The sequence below is a fragment of the Elgaria multicarinata genome, chromosome 5 (genome assembly GCF_023053635.1).
Source record: "Elgaria multicarinata webbii isolate HBS135686 ecotype San Diego chromosome 5, rElgMul1.1.pri, whole genome shotgun sequence".
In the NCBI taxonomy this organism is placed as follows: Eukaryota; Metazoa; Chordata; class Lepidosauria; order Squamata; family Anguidae; genus Elgaria; species Elgaria multicarinata.
In genome coordinates, this window is record NC_086175.1 from 48,154,738 (window position 1) to 48,175,582 (window position 20,845).

The 20,845-nt window shown below is 39.7% G+C and overlaps 1 protein-coding gene across 1 annotated transcript; it reads left to right on the plus strand.

Moving 5' to 3' along the window:
• Window positions 1-753: 753 nt before the first annotated feature.
• NIPA1 (NIPA magnesium transporter 1) lies at window positions 754-14,131 on the plus strand. Its single transcript, XM_063126303.1, has 4 exons — window positions 754-815; window positions 8,106-8,196; window positions 10,310-10,470; window positions 13,448-14,131. Coding segments are annotated over exons 1-4 (765 nt in total). The 5' UTR covers window positions 754-814; the 3' UTR covers window positions 13,960-14,131.
• The last annotated feature ends 6,714 nt before the right edge of the window (window positions 14,132-20,845 follow it).

Genomic DNA, 20,845 nt, shown 5'->3' on the forward strand with positions numbered 1-20,845 from the left:
ATTTACGTTTTCAGAAGATGTGAGCAGGTCACTTCCTGAAAAGGTCTATATTACAAAATCTATTTCAGACCTTAAAAGATGGGATTCATAGTTTCCATGAGGCAAAACTTAGCTATGCTAAATTTTTTCTTGAAGAACTCAAATGTGGCCCTTTTCTCAACTGATTTTTAAAAATCCTTTTGAGGGGCTCAATATTAGGTAAGGGACATTGTCAGGACTCTGTTCCATTGTTTTGCACAGTCATAAATTTAGACATGCAGGCACTTCAGATCTTGACAGGCCCCACATGCCTTCCCCCAAGGAAAGTCCAAAAATTCAGACATTTGAGACCAAGCCACCCTAAAATATTTTGCTGGGAATCAATCTACTGTTTCTGGGAAAATTCATTTCCCACTGGGTGCTTTTCCCCCCTTACAAAATGTATTTTTAAACAGCTTGTATTAAAGTATGCCCAGAATCTATCCATGTTTTTAATCTGAAGAACATTGAAAACAGCACCAGAGACACAGGGTTGACTGTTTTCCCTAGAAGCAAATGCCTTGGACTAATAATACTTAACTTTTTTATGCAGCAAATGTTCAAAGTGCTTCACATGCATTAGCTAAACTATCCTTGCAGTAGCCCTGTAAGGTAGGCAGTATATTTAATACAACCTTGAAGCTATGTGAAGAACAGCAACAGCTTGAGATTTGTAAAGTGTGTGTAAGTGTAAATAAGGTTTTTGCAGTACTGTTGATGTGCTGTTTTCTGCTTCTTCACTTTTCTAGGAACTTCATATTTAACGGACATAGTATGGTGGTCAGGCACTATTGCAAGTAAGTATTTCTTAAAGTAACTAACTGAGCAATCTTGTACCCCAATTATATGGCTGGAAGGCCAGGAAAGCTGCCACATCCTCTACATGCTGCTTCCAGCGTTCCACTGGTGTATTTTTCATGTTGGCGGCATATTTTGTGTTACACTAGTGTAGCAGGACGTTGCCAGCTTCTATGGCCCTTAAGCCACATAACTGAAATATAGGTTTTCTGTATAAAATAATGAGCTAGCCTGGTTTTGTCTTAACTTGTCTTGTTTTAAGGGGACTCCATTTGTAAGCATTGAATTCATAGTTTTGTTAACATTCTTTCCCCTCCTACTATGTTAATAATTTTTACAGTTTGTTCCTTGTTTGAAGGTTTTTGATAAAATGTCTGATAAATGGCTACTTTGATTTATCTGTTACACATTTTGGATTTTTAAAAATGTAACAAAGGACATTACTGAAGCATTCAGTATTTGCAGTGTAACTGAAAACATTATGCAGCCTGGAACTTTATTAGAATGCTTAGATTTTAAACAATGGACACAGTCAGATATTACAACAGAGTGCCCACCAGAGGCTGGTGCCAGTTCCTGAGATCCCTTATTTTCCTTTTTAAAATTAGGGTTGTAGGGCTGGCAGTGCTCAGAAGCAAAACACTGAACAAGGCTGCAGCCACCCTCCATTTTCATTTCCCAAGAATACCAGTGACGCACCTGAAGCTCAATAAACCTATATTTTGCTACCCAGCAAAAGAACCACTATACAGTGGTATAGTGGTTAGAGTGTAGGACTGGGGCTCAGGAGACCAGGTTCTAGTTCCCAGATGGCCATGAAGTTCACTGGGTGCATTTAGGCCAGACACTGACTCTCTGTCTAACCTATTTCACAGGGTTACTGTGGGGATAAAATGGAGAGGAGGAACATGCTATGCCACCATGGTTTCCTTTGAGGAAAGGTGTGATATAGATGATGATGATGATGATGATGATGATAAACAAATAGACTCAGAACTGCAAAAAACTGAGGCATTTTTAAGCAGTTGGCAGGCCACAATATAGGGCTAGTGGGCAGTGTTCGTCTTGGTGGTTCATAGCTGTGTAGATCTTCTGTAGGGAAACACAGCCTGTGTCTGTGAACCTGTATGAAATGCGCACACCAAATGCTGTGTTGGAAGCATTTGCTGCCACTGTCTCATGACACTGGCAGATTTTTCAAAACATTATTACTTCTTTGAAAGCAATGGGGAATAAAAACATCTTATCTTGCCTCATTGCAAGGTTGCACCTGCATTCAAGTCCTGTCTTGTGAGTACTTAATCAGGTCATTGATCAATCAAGGTTTAATAGACCTCATTTTTGAGGTCTGACAGGGTTTTGAAGATTTAAGAGGTAAGTCGAATTAGATATAGCAATACACTGGATTGGTATTGCTTCGTGTATCCCAAAATCATCTTGGTATAGAAAAAACTAGTTCAACAGTTTCACAAATCAGGCTGTAGTTTATAGGTCAATATTTACATGTGTAATGTACAAAATAATATACATTCATGATCTGATTGGCGAGACCAGACTATCTGCAGGCATCCTTACAATTGCAAAGCAAATCTACAAGCTGTCTTCCTCAATCTGCTTATTTCCATGACTCAGAGCTGAGCTTTCTACATGTAATTGCAATATTTTGATGGGTTTGTGATGTCATAAGACTCAGATTCACTTGGAAATATGTTACCCCAGAAAAAGGTATGCCCTGGCTACCTTGTCTCTCCTTTGTTCTTCAACCCTCCTGTGCACCTCTTTGGGAGGCTGACGTGTCCATTTTGTGTGACACAAAGATATGCTTTCTCTTTAGGCATGGAGAGTTCTTGCACCAGAATGGACTTAGTACTCTTGGTACTAAGCTGTGCAACCTTTGTGTCCTGTTCTGAAGATTTTAACATTGAAGTTATGATTATTTCTCTATTTATTTATTTTGACTTTTTCTTTTTTCTGTTTTTCCCTAAACAAACCTGCCTTAATTTGAAAACAATTAAAAGTTTTTTGACTCTTGTTTTAAATGTTCTGGCCTTTGCTCACATAAGCACCTACCTCTTAGCTGTTTGATACTTATTTGTTTTAAGAATTCTTAGAGCATACCTTCAACACCAAGGATCTCAGAGCAACAGACATACAATTACTAAAACAATATCCTATAACAAAAATAGGGTTAAACAACAAGAGACATAAAACCCATACAGCCAGCAAGCAAGCAACAGGCAACAAATCAATCTAAAATCAATTTAGATTTAATTTAAATTCACAATTTTAAAACACATTTAAAAAGTTATTTTTAAAAACATTTTAAAATATGTCTGGGCAAGGAGGAATGTTTTAATTTGGCACCAAAAAGAATACTAAGTTGGTGCCAATTTTATCTCCCTCCTTCCCGAGCCAGGGTGCCGTCAAAGAGAAAGACATGCATTTTGTACATGCATAGCATGCTTCTCCTGATGATAGTACACAGAGAAGGGCCTTCTCTAAAGATCTCAATGCATGGGCAAGATGGTATGGGAGGAAGTGTGATATTTGGAACCTAAGCTGTTTAAGGCTTTAAAGATGATTACCAGCATCTCGAATTGAGCTCAGAACTCAGAATTGTTGTAACGTGGTCCCAGATAAATTAGTCAGAATCCTAGCCACCAAATTCTGAACCAGTTGAAGCTTGTTGACTGTTTTCAAGGGCAGTCCTATGTATAATAAGTTACAATAATCAAACTGGCATGTTACCCGAGCATGGGTCATGTTGCCAGGCTAGCCATGTTCAGGAAAGGCTGCAGTTGGCAAACCAGCCAAAGCTGGTAAGAGGGGGTCCACTCCAAGCCACCCAATCCACTTGGTGCTCTAGTGACAATTTTATTTATTATTTATTTATTACATTTTTATACCACCCAATATCCAAAGCTCTCAGGGCTGTTCACAAGATCAAGAAGTGCCTTTGCACTGCCCCTCTCCTTCAGGAGGAGCACAGCCTCACTCAGGACAAGTTCAACACCAGCTTCCCAAACCTGAAAAAACACCCACTACTGCCTCTGTCAGGATTCAGCTTCAGTTTATTGGTCGTTATCCATCCCATTACTGAGTCCAGACAGCCTCACCTGATTCAGTTGACAAGGAGAAATTGAGCTGGATCATCAGCAGACTGATGACGAAATCTTCCATTTCTGGGCAAGGTGATCGAGAGGGCGGTTGCTCACCAACTCCAAGCAGTTTTGGATGACACAGATTTTCTAGACCCATTTCAAACTGGCTTTAGAGCAGGATACATTGTTGAGACCGCCATGGTCGCCTTAGCGGATGATCTACGCCTGGGTATTGACAGGGGGAGTGTGTCCCTGCTGGTACTCTTGGACCTCTCAGCGGCTTTCGATACCATTGACCATGGTATCCTTCTGGATCGCCTGAGGGGATTGGGAATTGGAGGCACTGTCCTTCGGTGGTTCCAGTCCTACCTCTCAGGCAAGTTCCAGATGGTGATGCTTGGGGATAGCTGCTCCTCAAAAAAGGAGCTGCTGTGCGGTGTACCACAAGGTGCCATCCTTTCCCCAATGCTATTTAATATTTACATGAAACCGCTGGGAGAAATCATCCAGAGGCATGGGGCGGGGTGCTATCAGTACGCTGATGACACCCAAATATATTTCTCTATGCCTTCAATAACAGCGTCAGCTAAGAATAGTGTGTCTCCTCTGAATGAATGCCTGGAGGCGGTAATGGGCTGGATGAGGAAAAACAAACTGAAGCTGAATCCAGACAAGACGGAGGTGCTTGCTGTCAAAGGCCACAACCTAGGTTTGGAGGTGTGTCAACCGGTTCTGTATGGGGTTTCGCTCCCCCTGAAAGACTGTGTTCGCAGCTTGGGGGTGCTTCTGGATCCGTCGCTCCAAATGACAGCCCAGATAGATGCGACGGCCAGGAGTGCCTACTATCAGCTTCGGCTGATGCGCCAGCTGCGCCCCTTCCTAGAGTTGGAAGACCTAAAGACGGTAGTGCACACACTGGTAACTTCAAGGCTTGACTTCTGTAATGCGCTCTACATGGGGCTACCTCTGTGCCTAGTCCGGAAACTTCAATTAGTCCAAAATATCGCAGCCAGGCTGGTCACTGGTACACCTAGGGGTGACCACATTACACCAGTTTTAAAATCTCTTCACTGGCTGCCGATTAGTTTCCGGGCAAAGTATAAAGTGTTGGTTATCACCTTTAAAGCCCTACATGGTTTGGGTCCAGGCTACTTGCGGGATCGCCTTCTCCCGTTCAATCCGTCCCGCACACTCAGGTCTTCTGGGAAGAATCCACTTCAGCTAGCAAAAACTAGATTAACAACTGTTACCCAGAGGACCTTCTCTTCTGCTGCTCCCAGACTGTGGAATGGCCTGCCGGAGGAGATTCATTAACTTGGCAGTCTTTTAGAATTTAAAAAAGCAATAAAGACTGATCTATTCCGGCAGTCCTATCCAGTGAAATTTTAGAATGTTTTCAGGATGTTTTAATCATGTATGGTGTGTTTTAATTCATTTTAATGTGTATTTTATCTCATGTTTTTATACTGTTTGTTTTACACTTCGAATTGTTTTAGTTTTTGTGAACTGCGAGCTTCGGCTATTGGGCAGTATAAAAATGCAATAAATAATAATAATAATAATAATGATGATGTCACCTTACTTCAAATGCTTGAAGAGGGTTTATATAGATGTTAAAAGAGCATGGGGGACAAAATGGAACCTTGCAAGACCTCACAGTGCAAATACTCTGAGATTGAGCATAACCAAACCTGCAAGTAAGAGTGGAACCAGTATGTCACCCTGGCTCCAACCCACAGAGCTGGCCTAGCAAGATACCATGGCCAATTATATCAAAAGCTGCTGAGAGAGAGAGGAAAATCAACAGGATCACACTGCCCTTGTTTCTCTTCCAACAGAGGTCATCCATCCAGACACCCAAAGTTGTTTCATTGCTCTGACTGAAACCCAGATTGAAATGGGTCTGGATAATCCATTTCATCCAATAGTGACAAAGGGGCATTTGTCACTGGTCAGTAGTTATTACAGTCTTCCAGATCTGTTATGCTTTCTTAAGGAGTTGTCTCACAACTGCCTGCTTCAAGGCAGCCAACACCAGACCCTCTCTAATTGAGATATTACTAAGCTCCTGGACCCACCCGGTCAATCCCCATAATCTCAAGTGTTTTACCATTTTCCAGTAGCAAGCCAGAGACCACCTTGGTCAGCTAAGGCAGGGAGACTGATGGGCATCAGAAAGGCCAGCGCACCAACAGAATCTCTGATGTATCTTTCTGGCCCAACACCAGGTTCAAAGATTCAAACCCAGCACATGAATGCTCAAGTCTTCTATTATTATTATTATTATTATTATTATTATTATTATTATTATTATTATATCATTTACCGTATACATGATAGTGACACCCCTCCTCAGCTGTCTAGGCTATGTTTTATTTATTTTATTGATTTATATACTGCTGTCCATATTTAAAAAATATCTCTAAGCAGTGTATGAGAAAATTAAAAACATTAAAATACATCATGATATGCATTAAAATATAATTAAAATACATCATAAAATGTTAATAAAAACATTATATCCACTATAACACATAATTACAAACAAAGTGACTGGGAAGGGCATTCACTCAAGGAAGGCTTCGGTAAAGAACTGGGTTTGTAACTGGCACCTAAAGCATGTTATTGTTGGTGCTTCCTGGATACCAGGGTGTGTGGGTGTGGGTGTCATTTCATAAATTGAGTGCCACCACAGAAAAGGCCTGCTTCCTGATTGCTGTGAGATGACGGTGCTGTACTGTTGGTGCTGTGGACAAAGTTGGGGAAGATCCATTCGACCCACTTTACTCACCCAGATTTCAGGTGTACATGCTAGGGTGAACCCCTCATCTATGACGGATGTGAGATCAGTTCATAAGAAGACATCTAACAACACCACAAGGCTAGGGGGTCAAGTGGACATGGCAAGCCAAAACCCTCTGGGGGAAGGACCAGAAGAAGGGTCAGTTCTCAGATGTCTTACTGCTCTTCCCCTTCAACAGTTGACCTAACCCCCACCACAATTCCTCCTTTTGCCTGTGGCTACTAAAATAGGGATGTCCTGAACAACCCACTCACTAACTTTCCTGCCCAGGCACGTAATAAAACAATAGTGCTGGTTTAAATAAAGTGTGGTCAGAGAAAGACAGAGCAGGTTAAAATATAAGAACAGCTGATCTTAAACATTAGATCTGCAGAACAATGAAGTAATACAGCAGTAAAACACTGAAGCGATAAAGTGCTAAGTGCTGAAGCAGTAAAAGGATAAGACAAAGTGCCGAGGCAATAAAGTGCTAATGCAACATGATATGAAACAGCAAGGAGAACAGTGCTTAGTAAGATCTTTAAACAGTATTGGGCAGAACCATAGAGCATAAAACAAAGATAGATCAACAAAAGCTGTGATAAAAATAGTGATGAAACATTGCAATATTATAGGAGCCTTCCAGTAAAACCAGTTACAAAGATCCTTCTACTATCTCCTCCCAACTTACTACAGTTCCCATTCCTGTCTCTCACGCATCTCATATTTGTTCAAACATCACATAGGGTATTACTTTCACCCATGTAGACCCAAACTGGTGTCATACCTTATGGTAAGGTTGTGGCAACAACCTCATGTGAAAGATAATTAGCCTGCTCCTTCTGTACCTGTTAATTAAAAGCCATTCCCAGGACTAGATCTGCATTTGAAAAGTATGATTGGACAGTAATTATTGGAGCAATGGTATTTCTTCTTGTTGCAGATATTATTTAATTCATTTATCTTCTGCCTTTCCTGCAAAGATCTAAAAGCAAAGCACATAGTACTCCCATCCCCATTTTATCCTGAGGTAGATTCTTGTCAAAGTGGAGATTTGAATCTGGATCTTCCCTTTACTAGATACTAACCACTACACCAAAATGGTGAAATATATATCTTATGTAAGTGGTTGGAAACTTCTTCTTTTGTCTAAACAGCATAACATTCTACATGCTTATTCAGAAATCAGTCCCATTGAGTTCAATAGAGCTTACCTCCAGGTAAGTAGATATAGGATTAAATCATTCAAATTATTTTAGCAGCCTAAATCAATGTTTCCAAAAATGCTAAACAGTAAAGTGCAGAAGTAGTATAAATAAACAGCCATCATGCTTGCTTGCTCCTCAGGAATAAGCATTGAACTTCTGCTGAGTATTCCATTAATCTGTTTGTGTTTCTTTCCGCAGTGGCACTTGGTCAGATTGGGAACTTCTTAGCCTACACTGCAGTTCCTACTGTGTTAGTGACTCCCCTTGGAGCTCTTGGAGTTCCATTTGGGTAAGGATTTCATTTATTTGCTCCTGCGGTTTATACAGATATAAATATGCTCGGATGGAGTGAATATCTGAATACCAGCAAGAAATTTAAAACTTTGAAAATGAAAGTAGATATTAGAAAGTGGATACTAAGTGTGCCATGCCTATTCTACTCATTCTTTGAAAATCAAAGCAGCCTTTTGTGCATATTGTTCTATCTGTGTACTTCTTTCTATTCTACTGATTCCATTTTTTATAATATTTGTTCCACCTGGAGTTTTGTTCATATCTTTTCCTTTTAGTCACAAGCTTCATACTATATTACATTTTTCATTACTTATTCAAGCGTATTGAATGTAATCTGATTGGATTTGGGCACTCCCCCTCCCCCATATATTTCTTAATGAACCCCCCTCCTCACCTGCCAAATATTATTGAAGTGTTTACCCTAGTTTCTGGCCAAACATGACCCCTTCCCTTAAGGCCAGTCCTTAATCCTTCATCTGAACAGGGCTGGAAGCAGGCAGAAAATAATAAATTGCCATGCCCAACTGCAGAGCTCTGTTATCCAGAGAGTTTATGCATGTGCGCAAATACACACACACACACACCCCAGAGCACAGATTACACATGGACCCTTGGTCTAATCCAATAAGGCAGTTCTTAGGTTCTTTACATTGTGATTGATCATGAGCTCCTTCAACAGCAGACTCAAGATGGTGAGTACTGGCAGAAATAGTGCCCCAAACTGATTCACAGAGGAACAAGAGGAAGATAATAGCATGCTCAGGGGAAATCCTAAGGCAGGGATGGTGCACTTTTGGCCTGCGGAAGTCCCCAGCTGGCCCACACACTCCCTCTGCATGCCTACTTCCTCTGCTGCCCAAGCCCAGCCCCCTTTCCATGCCCTACTCCCTGGTAGCTTCCAGGAGGAGGGAGAGGAGGAGCAAAGCCAAGGAGGGAAGGGGACTAAGCCGGCTGAACTTTGCCTGCCCCACATCCTCAGCAATGAGAGAAGGCATACGGCAGGTGAGAGGTGGATCATTCACCTGGAACTTTGCTCAGGGTAGCTTCAGTGTGCACAAGGTTCCCCCAATGGGAGAAGCCTGTGTGCAGCAAAGCCAGACCTACTCACCACCTCAGCTAGAACCAAATTACATCAGGGACCATGGTCCCACCCCGCTAATGGGGGTGTCCTCCACACCCCAAACAACATCCCTACTTCTGCCCTAAGGTTAGCAGAAGTACAAAACATCTTTTAAAAACTCTCAAAACCTAAGAGGACAAAAAACCTCAAAGAATAATCTCAATGAGGACCAAGCATTACGTGTCAATTGGAGAAACTGGAGAAACAGCCTGGGAGTGGGAACAGAATGTTCTGCTTGGAAGGAACAGGTGGCTGAACAGGAACACTTTAGGGACTGAATGCTCTGCATCATACCATTTAAACATGGGAGAGTTTATTCAGCCTAGAGAGAGGGGAACACACGCGCGCACACGTACATGTGTGTATGTTGCCCTACTAAAGCAGTATGCTTTTAAAATGATCACCTGGATAAGACCTTAGTTCCTTAGCTGTGAAGTAGAATTAAAAACAAACAAACTACTTCTCAGGGTTGTTGTGAAGATTAACAAAATCATTATTGCACATTAATTATTGTACAATCCTATACACACATACCCTTTGAACACAATGAGGCTTACTTCTTGCACTGTAAAAGTATACATAATAACAGATTATCAACATTCCCTTTGTAAGTTTTCAAAAGTAAATAGCCAACGACTTGCTGTTGTTTTTATACAGGAAAACTTGGTTTCACTGAGTTGTTTTGATTTTCTCTACACTCAGTTTTAATTAAACAATGCTCTGTGTCTCTGTGTGAAAGGATTCCTAAATAATTGAATACAGAACTAAATTGTATTCCCACCTGCCAAACTGAGGTCAAATCTTAAAATGTATCCCTTAAGTTTAGCCCCAAATTAGGAAGCAAGTAAACCAGTTTAAGCAAACAAACAAAACTCCTATCTTCATCAAGGGGAAACAAAGGATGATGAGTAATGCCTTACCTTAGAATTTAAATTTAACAGCATTGAAACCTTGAATTAAAGTGTTCTCTTTCACTTTTTTTTGAAAGCTCCATTTTAGCTTCCTACTTACTGAAAGAAAAACTCAACATTCTTGGCAAATTGGGTTGTCTGCTGAGCTGTGCAGGTTCTGTTGTTCTCATAATCCATTCTCCAAAGTCTGAAAGTGTCACTACTCAGGCCGAGCTTGAAGAAAAGCTCACAAATCCAGGTATTTAATTCCTTGGAATAATGGTTTTGCCAAGTAAATCTGGGTCTCAGTGGATGTGTCAGTTTCATAGAACAATCAAACACAGAGCTAGCTAGTCCAACATGAGGTATCGCCTCACTTATTTTGTGCTTATTGCTAAGCAAGCTTGTATTGTGAAAGAGGGCAAATCAACTGTTTCCTCATGTTGGATCTTTAATGATGGCCACTCATTTGTTTTACAATCCTAAACAAGAAGTAAGTTCCACTTGTTGGATTTGTTTCCCAGTCAGTACATTTAGGGTTATAGCTGTCGACCTTAACTGTAAGAACAGTCAGCAAGCCAGCTTGCTTTCTTGATCTTAAACTATTAACTGCTAAAGATCTTTGTCTGCTTCATTGCATTATTAAAGGAGAAACATGCTGTAGTCCTGCACAAATGAAGTCAATGAGATTTAAGGAGACTTGTTATACAGGATTGTAGCCACTATAAATGTGAATGTATGTATGTATGTATGAATGAATGAATACACACCCACACCCACACCCGCACCCCAAGCTTATTTACTGGAAGGGTATAACATTAAAACAGTAGGTAGTTATTTTAGATGTAACCAGTTTTCTGAGTCCCACAGAGGGCATTCTCCACCTCGGGATGGCACATGCAAATTTTTCTCCTGAGGATGAACAGGTTTTGGGCAGAAGGAAGGTAACCTCTCGAGCCCTAAGGAACAAGGAGATGACTTTAAAAGTAAAGGAATGATCTGGATTAAGAGCCTCCTTGTCTGAGGCCATAGCTAGACCTAAGGTTTATCCCTGGATCATCCAGGGGTCAAACCTGTTCATCTAGGTGACACACAGGGGATCCAGTGCTCAGGCAGGGGCGAACCCTGGATGATCCCAGGATAAACCTTAGGTCTAGCTGTGGCCTGAATGAAAGACACACAGTTGCGGATCTGATGAAAGAGTCCCCAAGTCTGACACTTGCCTGGCATGAGTAACAGCCACCAGCAACATCACTTTTAACATGAGAAGTTTCAAGGAACAAATGCCCATATATTCAAATGGAACCCCCATCAATGCCATCATTACTTAGTTAAAATTCAAAGTGGGGCTACTGTGTACTGTAGGTAAATTCAGCAATACCACCCCTTTTGAGGGTGAGAAGTTTTCCCCACAACCCAGGGTGCTGTAGAGAGCTGCAGCCTTTCTCCTGGGCCTTCTCTGTCTTTGTGGACCACATTGCTGTAAATCTTATTAGTAGAGAATTTTTGTGATTACTTCAGAGTCTTCAGAACCTCATCCAAATAGCCCTTCTGCCTCAGCCACAAGTATTCAGCTTCCAGTCTGTCAGATAGAAAAGTCCCAGCTGTGGATAACATACTAATCCCTGGGTCAACAACTCCTTCCTGAGAGGGAGTCTCCAGTAATTCTTCCCCACGAATTCCAGGAGGTCCAAGAATCAAGGATGCTAAGGCTAGTGCAGAACAGTTAGAATGGCTATCACCCTTGTGGATTTTATCTTCTTGAGCACCTATGGAAGGATTAGCATAGTGGGGAAAGTGTAGAACAAACCCTCCAGCCACGAAGGCGTAAGGGCATCTATTCCCTTAGTTGGGAAGTCTTGCACTTGGATACTTGAACATTCTCTCTGGTAGCAAACAGATCATGATCGGAACCCCAAACTCGGGCATGATTCACCTGAAAATCCTGTGTCCATTCCAATTCCCTGATGGATGTTCTGCTGAGCCAATCTGCCATCTTGTTGGCAGTACCCACTAAGTGCTCCACAGAACATTCATGCCTTAGCAGAGCAACCACTGTGGGGAGTCTCTAAGTCTCAGCTGAAGAGCTTCTCACCGCTAACCTGTTAACCTCAGCTCTAGCTATTGCTGGATGAGGTAAAAGGATAGGATGGAAGAGGAGACATTAACCTGGTTTGCATGGTGTTGCCCATGGTGGCTTGCCATTATGTGTGAACTGGCTCAGAGAGAAAGAGAAGGGAGGCAGGGATGAAAAGAAGAAAGGGAGCAAAAAAAAAAAAAATGTGGGGAAAAATTAAATTCACATGTAGAGCTGCAGCTGGCCCCAACCACTCTGATCACTAGGTAGGGCAGGTCTGGGAGAGAGGACAGCTCCTCCCCCTCAAGAGAGAAAATTTGGACCCTACCAGGGGTAGGTACCATTCCAAGGTGCAGAATGCCCTCTGTGGACCTCAGGAAAAAGGGGTATACTATTCCTTTTTTTGAAAATGTGTCCTTATTATATATACTCTTAATTAATATGTACTTTTAAAACACATTGCAAAAATAAGCAAGAAAAAGGTGGAAAAGATATGTAGTGATAAAGTAGTGTGAAAACACTGAATAATTTGGATGTGTATTGTTTTGTATTGACTAAAGGAAATTTAAATATGTTTTGCAGAATTCTGCTATAAAGCATTTATCTTAAAGTAAAATTGTGCTTAACTTGAGGGATTTTAAACAGTACAAAACTGTTAGATATGATAACTATGTTTTATGTGATCATGCTGTATACAGACTATGAACTTCAAGGGAGCTAGTGGTCACATCTAGATGTTTCTTCATACCATGGTTTACTGGATATGAGTGTGCATGTGCTCCCCCATCCTCATGCATGTGGGTCTTAATTCCTTATTTCCTGTTTGAATCAAAGCACTGTTTGCCATGACATGTGAACTAACAAACTGGTTTGAGCGGTCACTCCAAATCAAGACTGCAAATCAGGATTTAACCGTGGTTCGTATGCCTTGACAAGGAGAGGAGGGAGTGCACATGCACAGCTCACTCATGATCCTCTGAAGTATAGTTTGGAGGATTATCTAAACACAGCTACTGTGACTTAGGGTCCATTATAAATATTGTGCAAAATGAATTATTTTCTGTTCTTATTTCTGAAAATTTGCATATAACTTTAATAATGTCCTAATATAATTGTTTATGTTGAGATTTTTCATATTATTACTTTGTCTTTTTTTCAGTGTTCGTGGGTTACCTCTGCGTTGTTCTTCTCATGCTTCTTCTACTCATCTTTTGGATTGCACCAGCTCACGGACCCACTAACATTATGGTTTACATCAGTATTTGCTCATTGTTAGGAAGTTTCACAGTGCCTAGCACAAAAGGCATTGGACTGGCTGCTCAAGATATCTTCCACAATAATCCATCAAGTCAAAGAGCACTGTACCTCTGTTTGGTTCTGTTAGCAGTCTTAGGATGTAGCATAATAATTCAGTTCAGGTACATCAATAAGGCTCTGGAATGTTTCGACTCCTCAGTGTTTGGTGCCATCTACTATGTGGTGTTCACCACTCTGGTCTTGCTGGCGTCAGCCATCCTATTCCGAGAGTGGAGTAATGTTGGAGTGGTTGATTTCTTAGGGATGGCATGTGGATTTACTACTGTATCCATTGGAATTGTTCTTATACAAGTTTTCAAGGAGTTCAATTTCAATATTGGAGAACTGAATAAGCCTAATATGAAGACTGATTAAGATCATAATTTCAGAAGGGATTGAATGATCCAGAGAATAACAGAGCCTTCTATTTCTAGGCCACAGGAATGATAGAGCCTTGAATTTCTAAGCCCAGAGAACAACAAAGCCTTTCATTCCTTGCTGGAATATGTGAAATGAATCAGTGTTCTCAATCCAGTTTCTCTAGGACTACTGTTGTTATGCTTCTACCATTTAATGGTATCAAAGGAATAATCTTATAACCTTCATAGCAAATGGGAAAGACTTTCATCAGCACAGAGACTGATGTATTTCTTCACCCTAGAAGATTGTCAGTATAGTGAAGGGTTGAGGCATTCTAGCATATAAGGGTGCAAGAACCTTTTCAAATGGTTACCTGAAACTAAATCAGCTTCTTCTGTGCTCAGTTGGGCAGGTGCCATGAGTGATAAATTGTCCTTTTGAAAAATGTAGATACACTTCATTATATTGGATTTTCTTCCTCTACAATGCTATCGTTATATACCAGAATTCATTGTTTTCACTGCTTTATTTGGGAATTCTCAAATCAATATTTTAGAATTTGTACACTGATGTATTGCCTTCCTTCATTGATTGCCTTTGCAATTTGGACTGATGATGATGAATTCATAATTATGTCCAAACCAGAGCAGTGCATTTATCTCTTAAAGTCTTCTCTCGCTTACCAGCTAAAAGTTGCTCACACACCTTAGTAAATACAGTATTCAGTTTACAGGTATGCCTTTTGTCCACAATAAGCATTTGAATTGCATTAACACATGACATTAATCCAGGAGCTTTTAATGATCAACAGAAAAGAATGTGAGACTTATGTGGCAGACTGTAACTCTTCTTCTTCTTCTTCTTCTTCTTCTTCTTCTTCTTCTTCTTCTTCTTCTTCTTCTTCTTCTTCTTCTTCCTCAGTAGATCATTTGTAAACAGTTGGAAACTACTTCAGTGCCTTTTGTATTCTAAAAAGATCCCTCCTGTGGGGCAGTTCATTTTCTCTTAACATTTGGCTGTCCTAATGCTTATAAACATGTAATGCAACCAGAAAGGAGCAGTTTTTAAAGACTGAATTGGATCAATGTGGTGACTGTGGTAACGTCTATGCACTTCCCATTGTGAGTTCATTCTGAAGGGAAGTGATTTGGGGGGGGGGGGGCGGTCTCTTCACAATCTTCCCAGTTTTCCTAATCAAGTACAATAAGCTACTTCATAGCATTTTTAAACAGTCAGGTATTTGAACTGGTACTTTTCAGAATAAAAGGAGACCTGTGATGTAGTGAATCTTTTAAGAGGGGAAAGAAATATTAATCCCAGTCAAGTAGCCTAAGTGACTCTTCACCAACACACACAGGGCAACAGCCTGGAAGCTGTTGTCACTCATTCAGAAAGCAATTTAGCTCTGCTTCCCATACACTGAGGTATAGAACGCTGTCAACAGTGGAGAAGTGACAAGCTAAAGCTGATTCCGAAATTAATTATTTGTTTTCCTATATGAACCTTCAGATTTGATTTAGCAGTTTGAGGGCATTTCTGGGTATATTAACATAAATTGATTTTAATGCATTTGAAATCTGTCATAGAAAGATTTCATATCATCTCCAAAGAAATATAAAATAGGCACAGAAGCACTTTTGATATATCAGTTTCTATTGATCAAAATATATACATCTTAGCCTATTTTGTAACTTTCCATTAGTTTTAAAGTTCAGTAAATATGACATTCAGTGAATTTGAAGTTCAGCTTCCCTGTATTCACTAAGGAAGTAAACAATGAAATCATATCAAAGTCTACCTTCAAGCTCATTAAAAGCCACTCCTGACAACATTATTTACATTATGGTAAATATGTGCAAGTGTGCAAGTAATCTGTGTAGAAGTTCTACAGTTCCTGTTAACTTCTGAAAAGTGTAATCAGGAGGTCAGTTTCTAACTTTATCGTGTATCAAATATGGGGCCCTTCATTTGGCCAGGCACCATCTATTTTACCATGTGTACAAATGGTAGCATAAATACTTCAAACATGATGGTGGCCACTCTTAATATGTAACATGTGAAGTACTCCTTAATCAGATCTCTGCAAAAGTTGGCTTGGCTTAATAGCCAATGATTGTTTGTGGTCACCACCAATCTACTGCCTGTCGTCTATATTCTCTGGCCTGCACAGAGGGTTTGGGAGATAATCAGGGTCTTCTCTTATTTCTGCAGAATATGGAGATGGTAAAAACAGTAGAAGTCACTTCTACTGCTTCAAAGGGTAGAGATCTGTGTGGTAGGTATTATTCTTGCGAGGGGGCAGGCAGTATTTGTCCCTGACAAACAGATTTGTGGATTTCTGCCCTTAATCAGTATTCATAGAGTTTAGGACCAAACTAAATGTTCTTTTAATCACACATAGTTGAGCTATGTGTGACTGGTTTATTTACTCCAGAGTGAGCAGCCCCAATTTGGATCAGGACCATGGGGCTCCCTGAGGACTAGGTTAAGCCATCCATTTTTGTCCCAAAATTCCATTCCCCTGCAGGGGCAGTGTTAGAAATGAAAAATATCTCCACTGGAATTCTGGGAAGAAAACATTTCATTTGGCCCTCCTAATTATTAATTTCATTAGGGAAATGTGGAAGATTACTCTTTGTGATGGTAAATTTCTTGGGAAACTATCCTGAGGCATTTTTAAACAAGATGTGCTTGACATTTACTATTTTTAGAAGAAAGTTTGATCAGAAGCATATTGATTAGGTATGTGGTCATTCTATCCCTACTGTTTAGAATATATGTTCAGAGATATCTCACATTTGATTGATTCTAACTTTGGACTTCTGATGACCTCAGTTTAGGTTTTCTTGTTGTAGGTAGACACATGACTGGATGCTATGCTTTACTGAATGAGGCATTTGCTGTCTAACCTGGGACAGCTAACTTGTGTATTCACAGCGAGTGGGAGCATGGGAGGACATCTCTGTTCTCCAAATAACGGTGTATTTTACCAACACAAAATCACCCCCTTATAAGTGATGGGGCTCCATAATAAAGATGGTAGGTGGGATCCAGATTTGCATTGGATCAACTGTGTTGATGAAAGTGGACTTCCCTGCCCCCTCCTTCCCATAGCAGCTCCTCCAGGCCCTTTAAAATGCTACAGAGAGAGTCAGGAGACCCTGCAGAATGGGATGAGGTGTGTGTGTGGGATCTCCCAAAAGTGGTGGAGAGATCTTTCCACTAGTGGTGCCCTTTGAGGAAGGCAGATCCTGGATCCAGCTCAGTACCATTTGGAAGTAAGTACTACAGTTATAGAATGTGTGTGTTCAGGAATAATTATGTGCATACATACATATATACATTAATATATATGTTCCAGAAAAATAAAAAAGAGAGACGCAACATAAAAGAATGGAATCTCTCTTGTCCTTACAACTTGAAAACTTTTTTTTTTTTACTTCCTTAAGAGTGAAATTGTGGACAAACTTTTATATTCTCTTGATTTTAACATGGTAGGGCTGCCAGATAAAATGGCCACGGGAGCCGCCAGCTGGTCATTCCTAGTCTGGTGAGTCATCTGAGATTGCTGTACATGCAGTTAGCTTTATCCAATGCAACAACTTGTAGCACTTACTAATGTGGATTATGTAGGCCGACTTGTTATCTGTGATCCTGGCTATGGGTGTGCTGCCTGGTAGGAGTAGATAGCCTTATGAGCAAAAGCCAGAAAGTTATAACATGTTTTTCACAGCATTCCACATAATTTATATCTGCAGCAGAGAATGTTTAGAATGATAAATGAATTTATATTGAGTTTTGCTACTCTGTTGAACAAATAGTAATCCTTCATTTGTTTTGTTTCACTCCGTTGAGCGTTATCAACAGTAACAGTAACGCTAGCACATTATTGGACTTTTCTTCCAGTCCCTGCTATTGTATTGTTTCTTTTTCTGTTATTCCTTTGGTTAAAACTGTCCGTTCATCCTTTCAGTTATGGTTTGCCAATCTGAGAAAGAAATATGCAATTATTTCCTGAACTGGTCTTCCTCAAACCTTGACATACCCTTATGAGGTTATTATGTATTCATACACATTGATCAACAAGAACCTGGTCACTTAAAATAATGAGATCCTATGCCTATTATAATGATTTAAGTAGAATGTATATATCCAAGGGAGGTATTACACTACAGTTAAGCACACCATAAATTTCATAGTGTATTTATAAAGTATAACAATGTACAGAAAACCTTAATTCTGTTGAGTAGCATGTTGTAGGATTTGCATATTCAACTCCTGCTATGTTGAGTCCCTTTTCAGTATGACAGAGTAATAACTTGTTTTGATAAACCCCCAATTCCCTTTTGTTATATCTTAAACAAAATATTTGTGGTTTTTAAAAAAGCAAACAAATTAAAGGTTGCAACTCACAGGCTGTTTACACTGAATATATATATATATAATGCCTCCAGGCACAATCCACTGAGAAATACTTTGGGGGAAGAAACTCTACAATCTATTCAGGTTAATGGAAGTTACACAGTATTTCTTGCATAACTCTAATTTCAAATGGATTGGTTCCGGAGATGATCTCAGTAGATTGTGCTCTGTCCTATAGACCTACTCCAGGAATACTTAAGACAGAGGCTGAAATCCTAAATACACTTATTAGGGAGTAAGCCTCATTGAACAGTTTAGGACTTACTTCTGAATTAACATATATAGGTTTGTTCTGAAAATGCTGCCTACACAAAATATTTCTTCCAAAAACTTTCAGATTGAGAGGTGTGTGTGTGTGTGTGTGTGTGTGTGTGTGTGTGTGTGTGTGTGAGAGAGAGAGAGAGAGAGAGAGATTCTTATTTATTAATTAGTAAGAATAAGATCATTTAATATATGACAAGTTTGCATCTTAGTAATAATCTTGATTTATACTCAACATATTTCTCTTGAAGAAACTAGCTCCAAAGGCAAAGACACTGGATTTCAAACTATCAAAATAGAAGATGTGAGCTTTATCCTTATATTTTAGTGTAATTTCTTTTAATCATACAAAGTGGACATAAATAAACTGCACTGAAAGTCAGATTGTATTTGCATTATGTACCATGCCCACTTTGTAATTTAAACAGAAGTTTTTAAAGTCCTCCAACCTCTTTGGAGAGTATAGTTGTATTGCATACACTGTGTTGCCATCTATTTCAATACTACATTTTACAGCTAGGTATGCTTAACTTCCTGCCTTAAGAAGATTTTAAACCTCTGGAATGAAAATTAAATGCTATAGAAGTTACTAGTGCTAATGCCTCACTAAAAACAAAAAGGAGCACTAAGGACAAATATTTTTTAAAAGCAATTTCCTACTAGAAAATGTTCAAAGGCATTAATTAGGAAAAATGAAGGCCAAAATACTGCACTGACACTCCAGTCATATGCATATTTACTTTAAGGTAAGTCTTATTATGTTTAGTGGCATTCATTACACACATATTTCCCCCCATAATGTATTTGCAGCAGGAAGCCACAACCAATCCTGGATACTTGGTACATGTATTTGTATGGTACATGAGTTTGCAAACAGACATTTGCTGTACATGTTGTATTCCATGTACATGTTGTAAAACAATACATGCATGTTTAAAAGGTAGTTTATGAAGGTGACCTAAAGATGAAAGTATTAATTTCTCTTCCCCTCCCCAACACCCCATCAAAGCACTTTGGGGGTAAATTCTTGTATAGAGCCAATACACAGGAGGTGAAAGATCTTTTGTCCTGTTTGTAGTGGGAGAAGTGTCGATGGATAGTATGCCTCAAATTAATGTGGATACATAAAATGCAAAAGGTAGATGGAAGCAAAACTTGAATGTTATAGAATTGATTGCTGAAATGCTATTGTGTTGCAATATTGTTACTTCAGGCAAAGTAAAAAGACTATTTTATTAGCTTCCAAACCAATGTATATATAGAGAGATTTGTTAAATGCTCAGAACTTTAGCTTTGCTTTAAAACAATAGTACTAGGCATGTTGTATTTGCCTTTTAAATTAGCAAAGGCTATTTATTAAGGTTTCTGACAGCAAACCTATTTATTAATATGTAATGTTTTAAAATAAAAAATTTCTAGCTCAGTGTTCTGTTTTGAGACTTCTCTCCCCACCCCCCTTTACATGTGAGGAAGTACGGCACTTTGGCTCTGTATAGAAGAATCCTGTAGACAGCTACTGTATATCCCCGCTTTTTCTTAATCCTTCAGCCAACTTTTCTGCCTCCAAAGGTCAAAATTACAACCTATGGCAACAACACAACTCTGACACTTGACTCATTCTTGGAACTTCAGTAAAAAATGGTAGTTGGTGATTTATTGTTTGGGTTGGGGATTCATCTGTCATTTTTAAAACCACAAGCCCAGAGGTGAAATGCCTTCAGAATGATAGCTGTTTTATCCCAGATATGCACTGTTTGGAATTTTGGAAGCTCCTCCATAAAGACACCTGTAATTATTGGTGTATCACTCTCTTAGAGCACATTAAGGTATCAGTTTGCGCAGCAGTTCCTTTGTTGCTTTTAATAGGGGCTATGAACAAAACCAGAAATTACTATTAGCCTGATATATAATAGTGAAGATTCTCAAATGTATTATGTCTGTGGTATGATAGGCTCAACACTTCACTGACCTTCACTTAGTTTTATGGCTTTAACAGCTCTAAAGCCTGTTTTCAGTGCTTACACCAAGTTCTAAAAAACATTAAATGTGCACTCCTTCCATTGTAAATAGCAAGTGACTGGGGAATCCAATTAAGACTCTCTCCCACACACACCACAGTCTGCCCATCCCCACAGTTATTCACTGAAAAAGAAAATTAGTCCCAAATTTCACCTTAAATCTGTGGCACTTGGTTTATGGATCACAGGAATGGCTTGTT

Excerpts from the sequence above, each read along its gene's own strand:
- NIPA1 (XM_063126303.1), top strand. Across the intron at positions 8,197-10,309 it reads GCTCTTGGAGTTCCATTTGG|CTCCATTTTAGCTTCCTACT; the intron begins GTAAGGATTTCA and ends TTTTTTTGAAAG. Across the intron at positions 10,471-13,447 it reads AGAAAAGCTCACAAATCCAG|TGTTCGTGGGTTACCTCTGC; the intron begins GTATTTAATTCC and ends TCTTTTTTTCAG.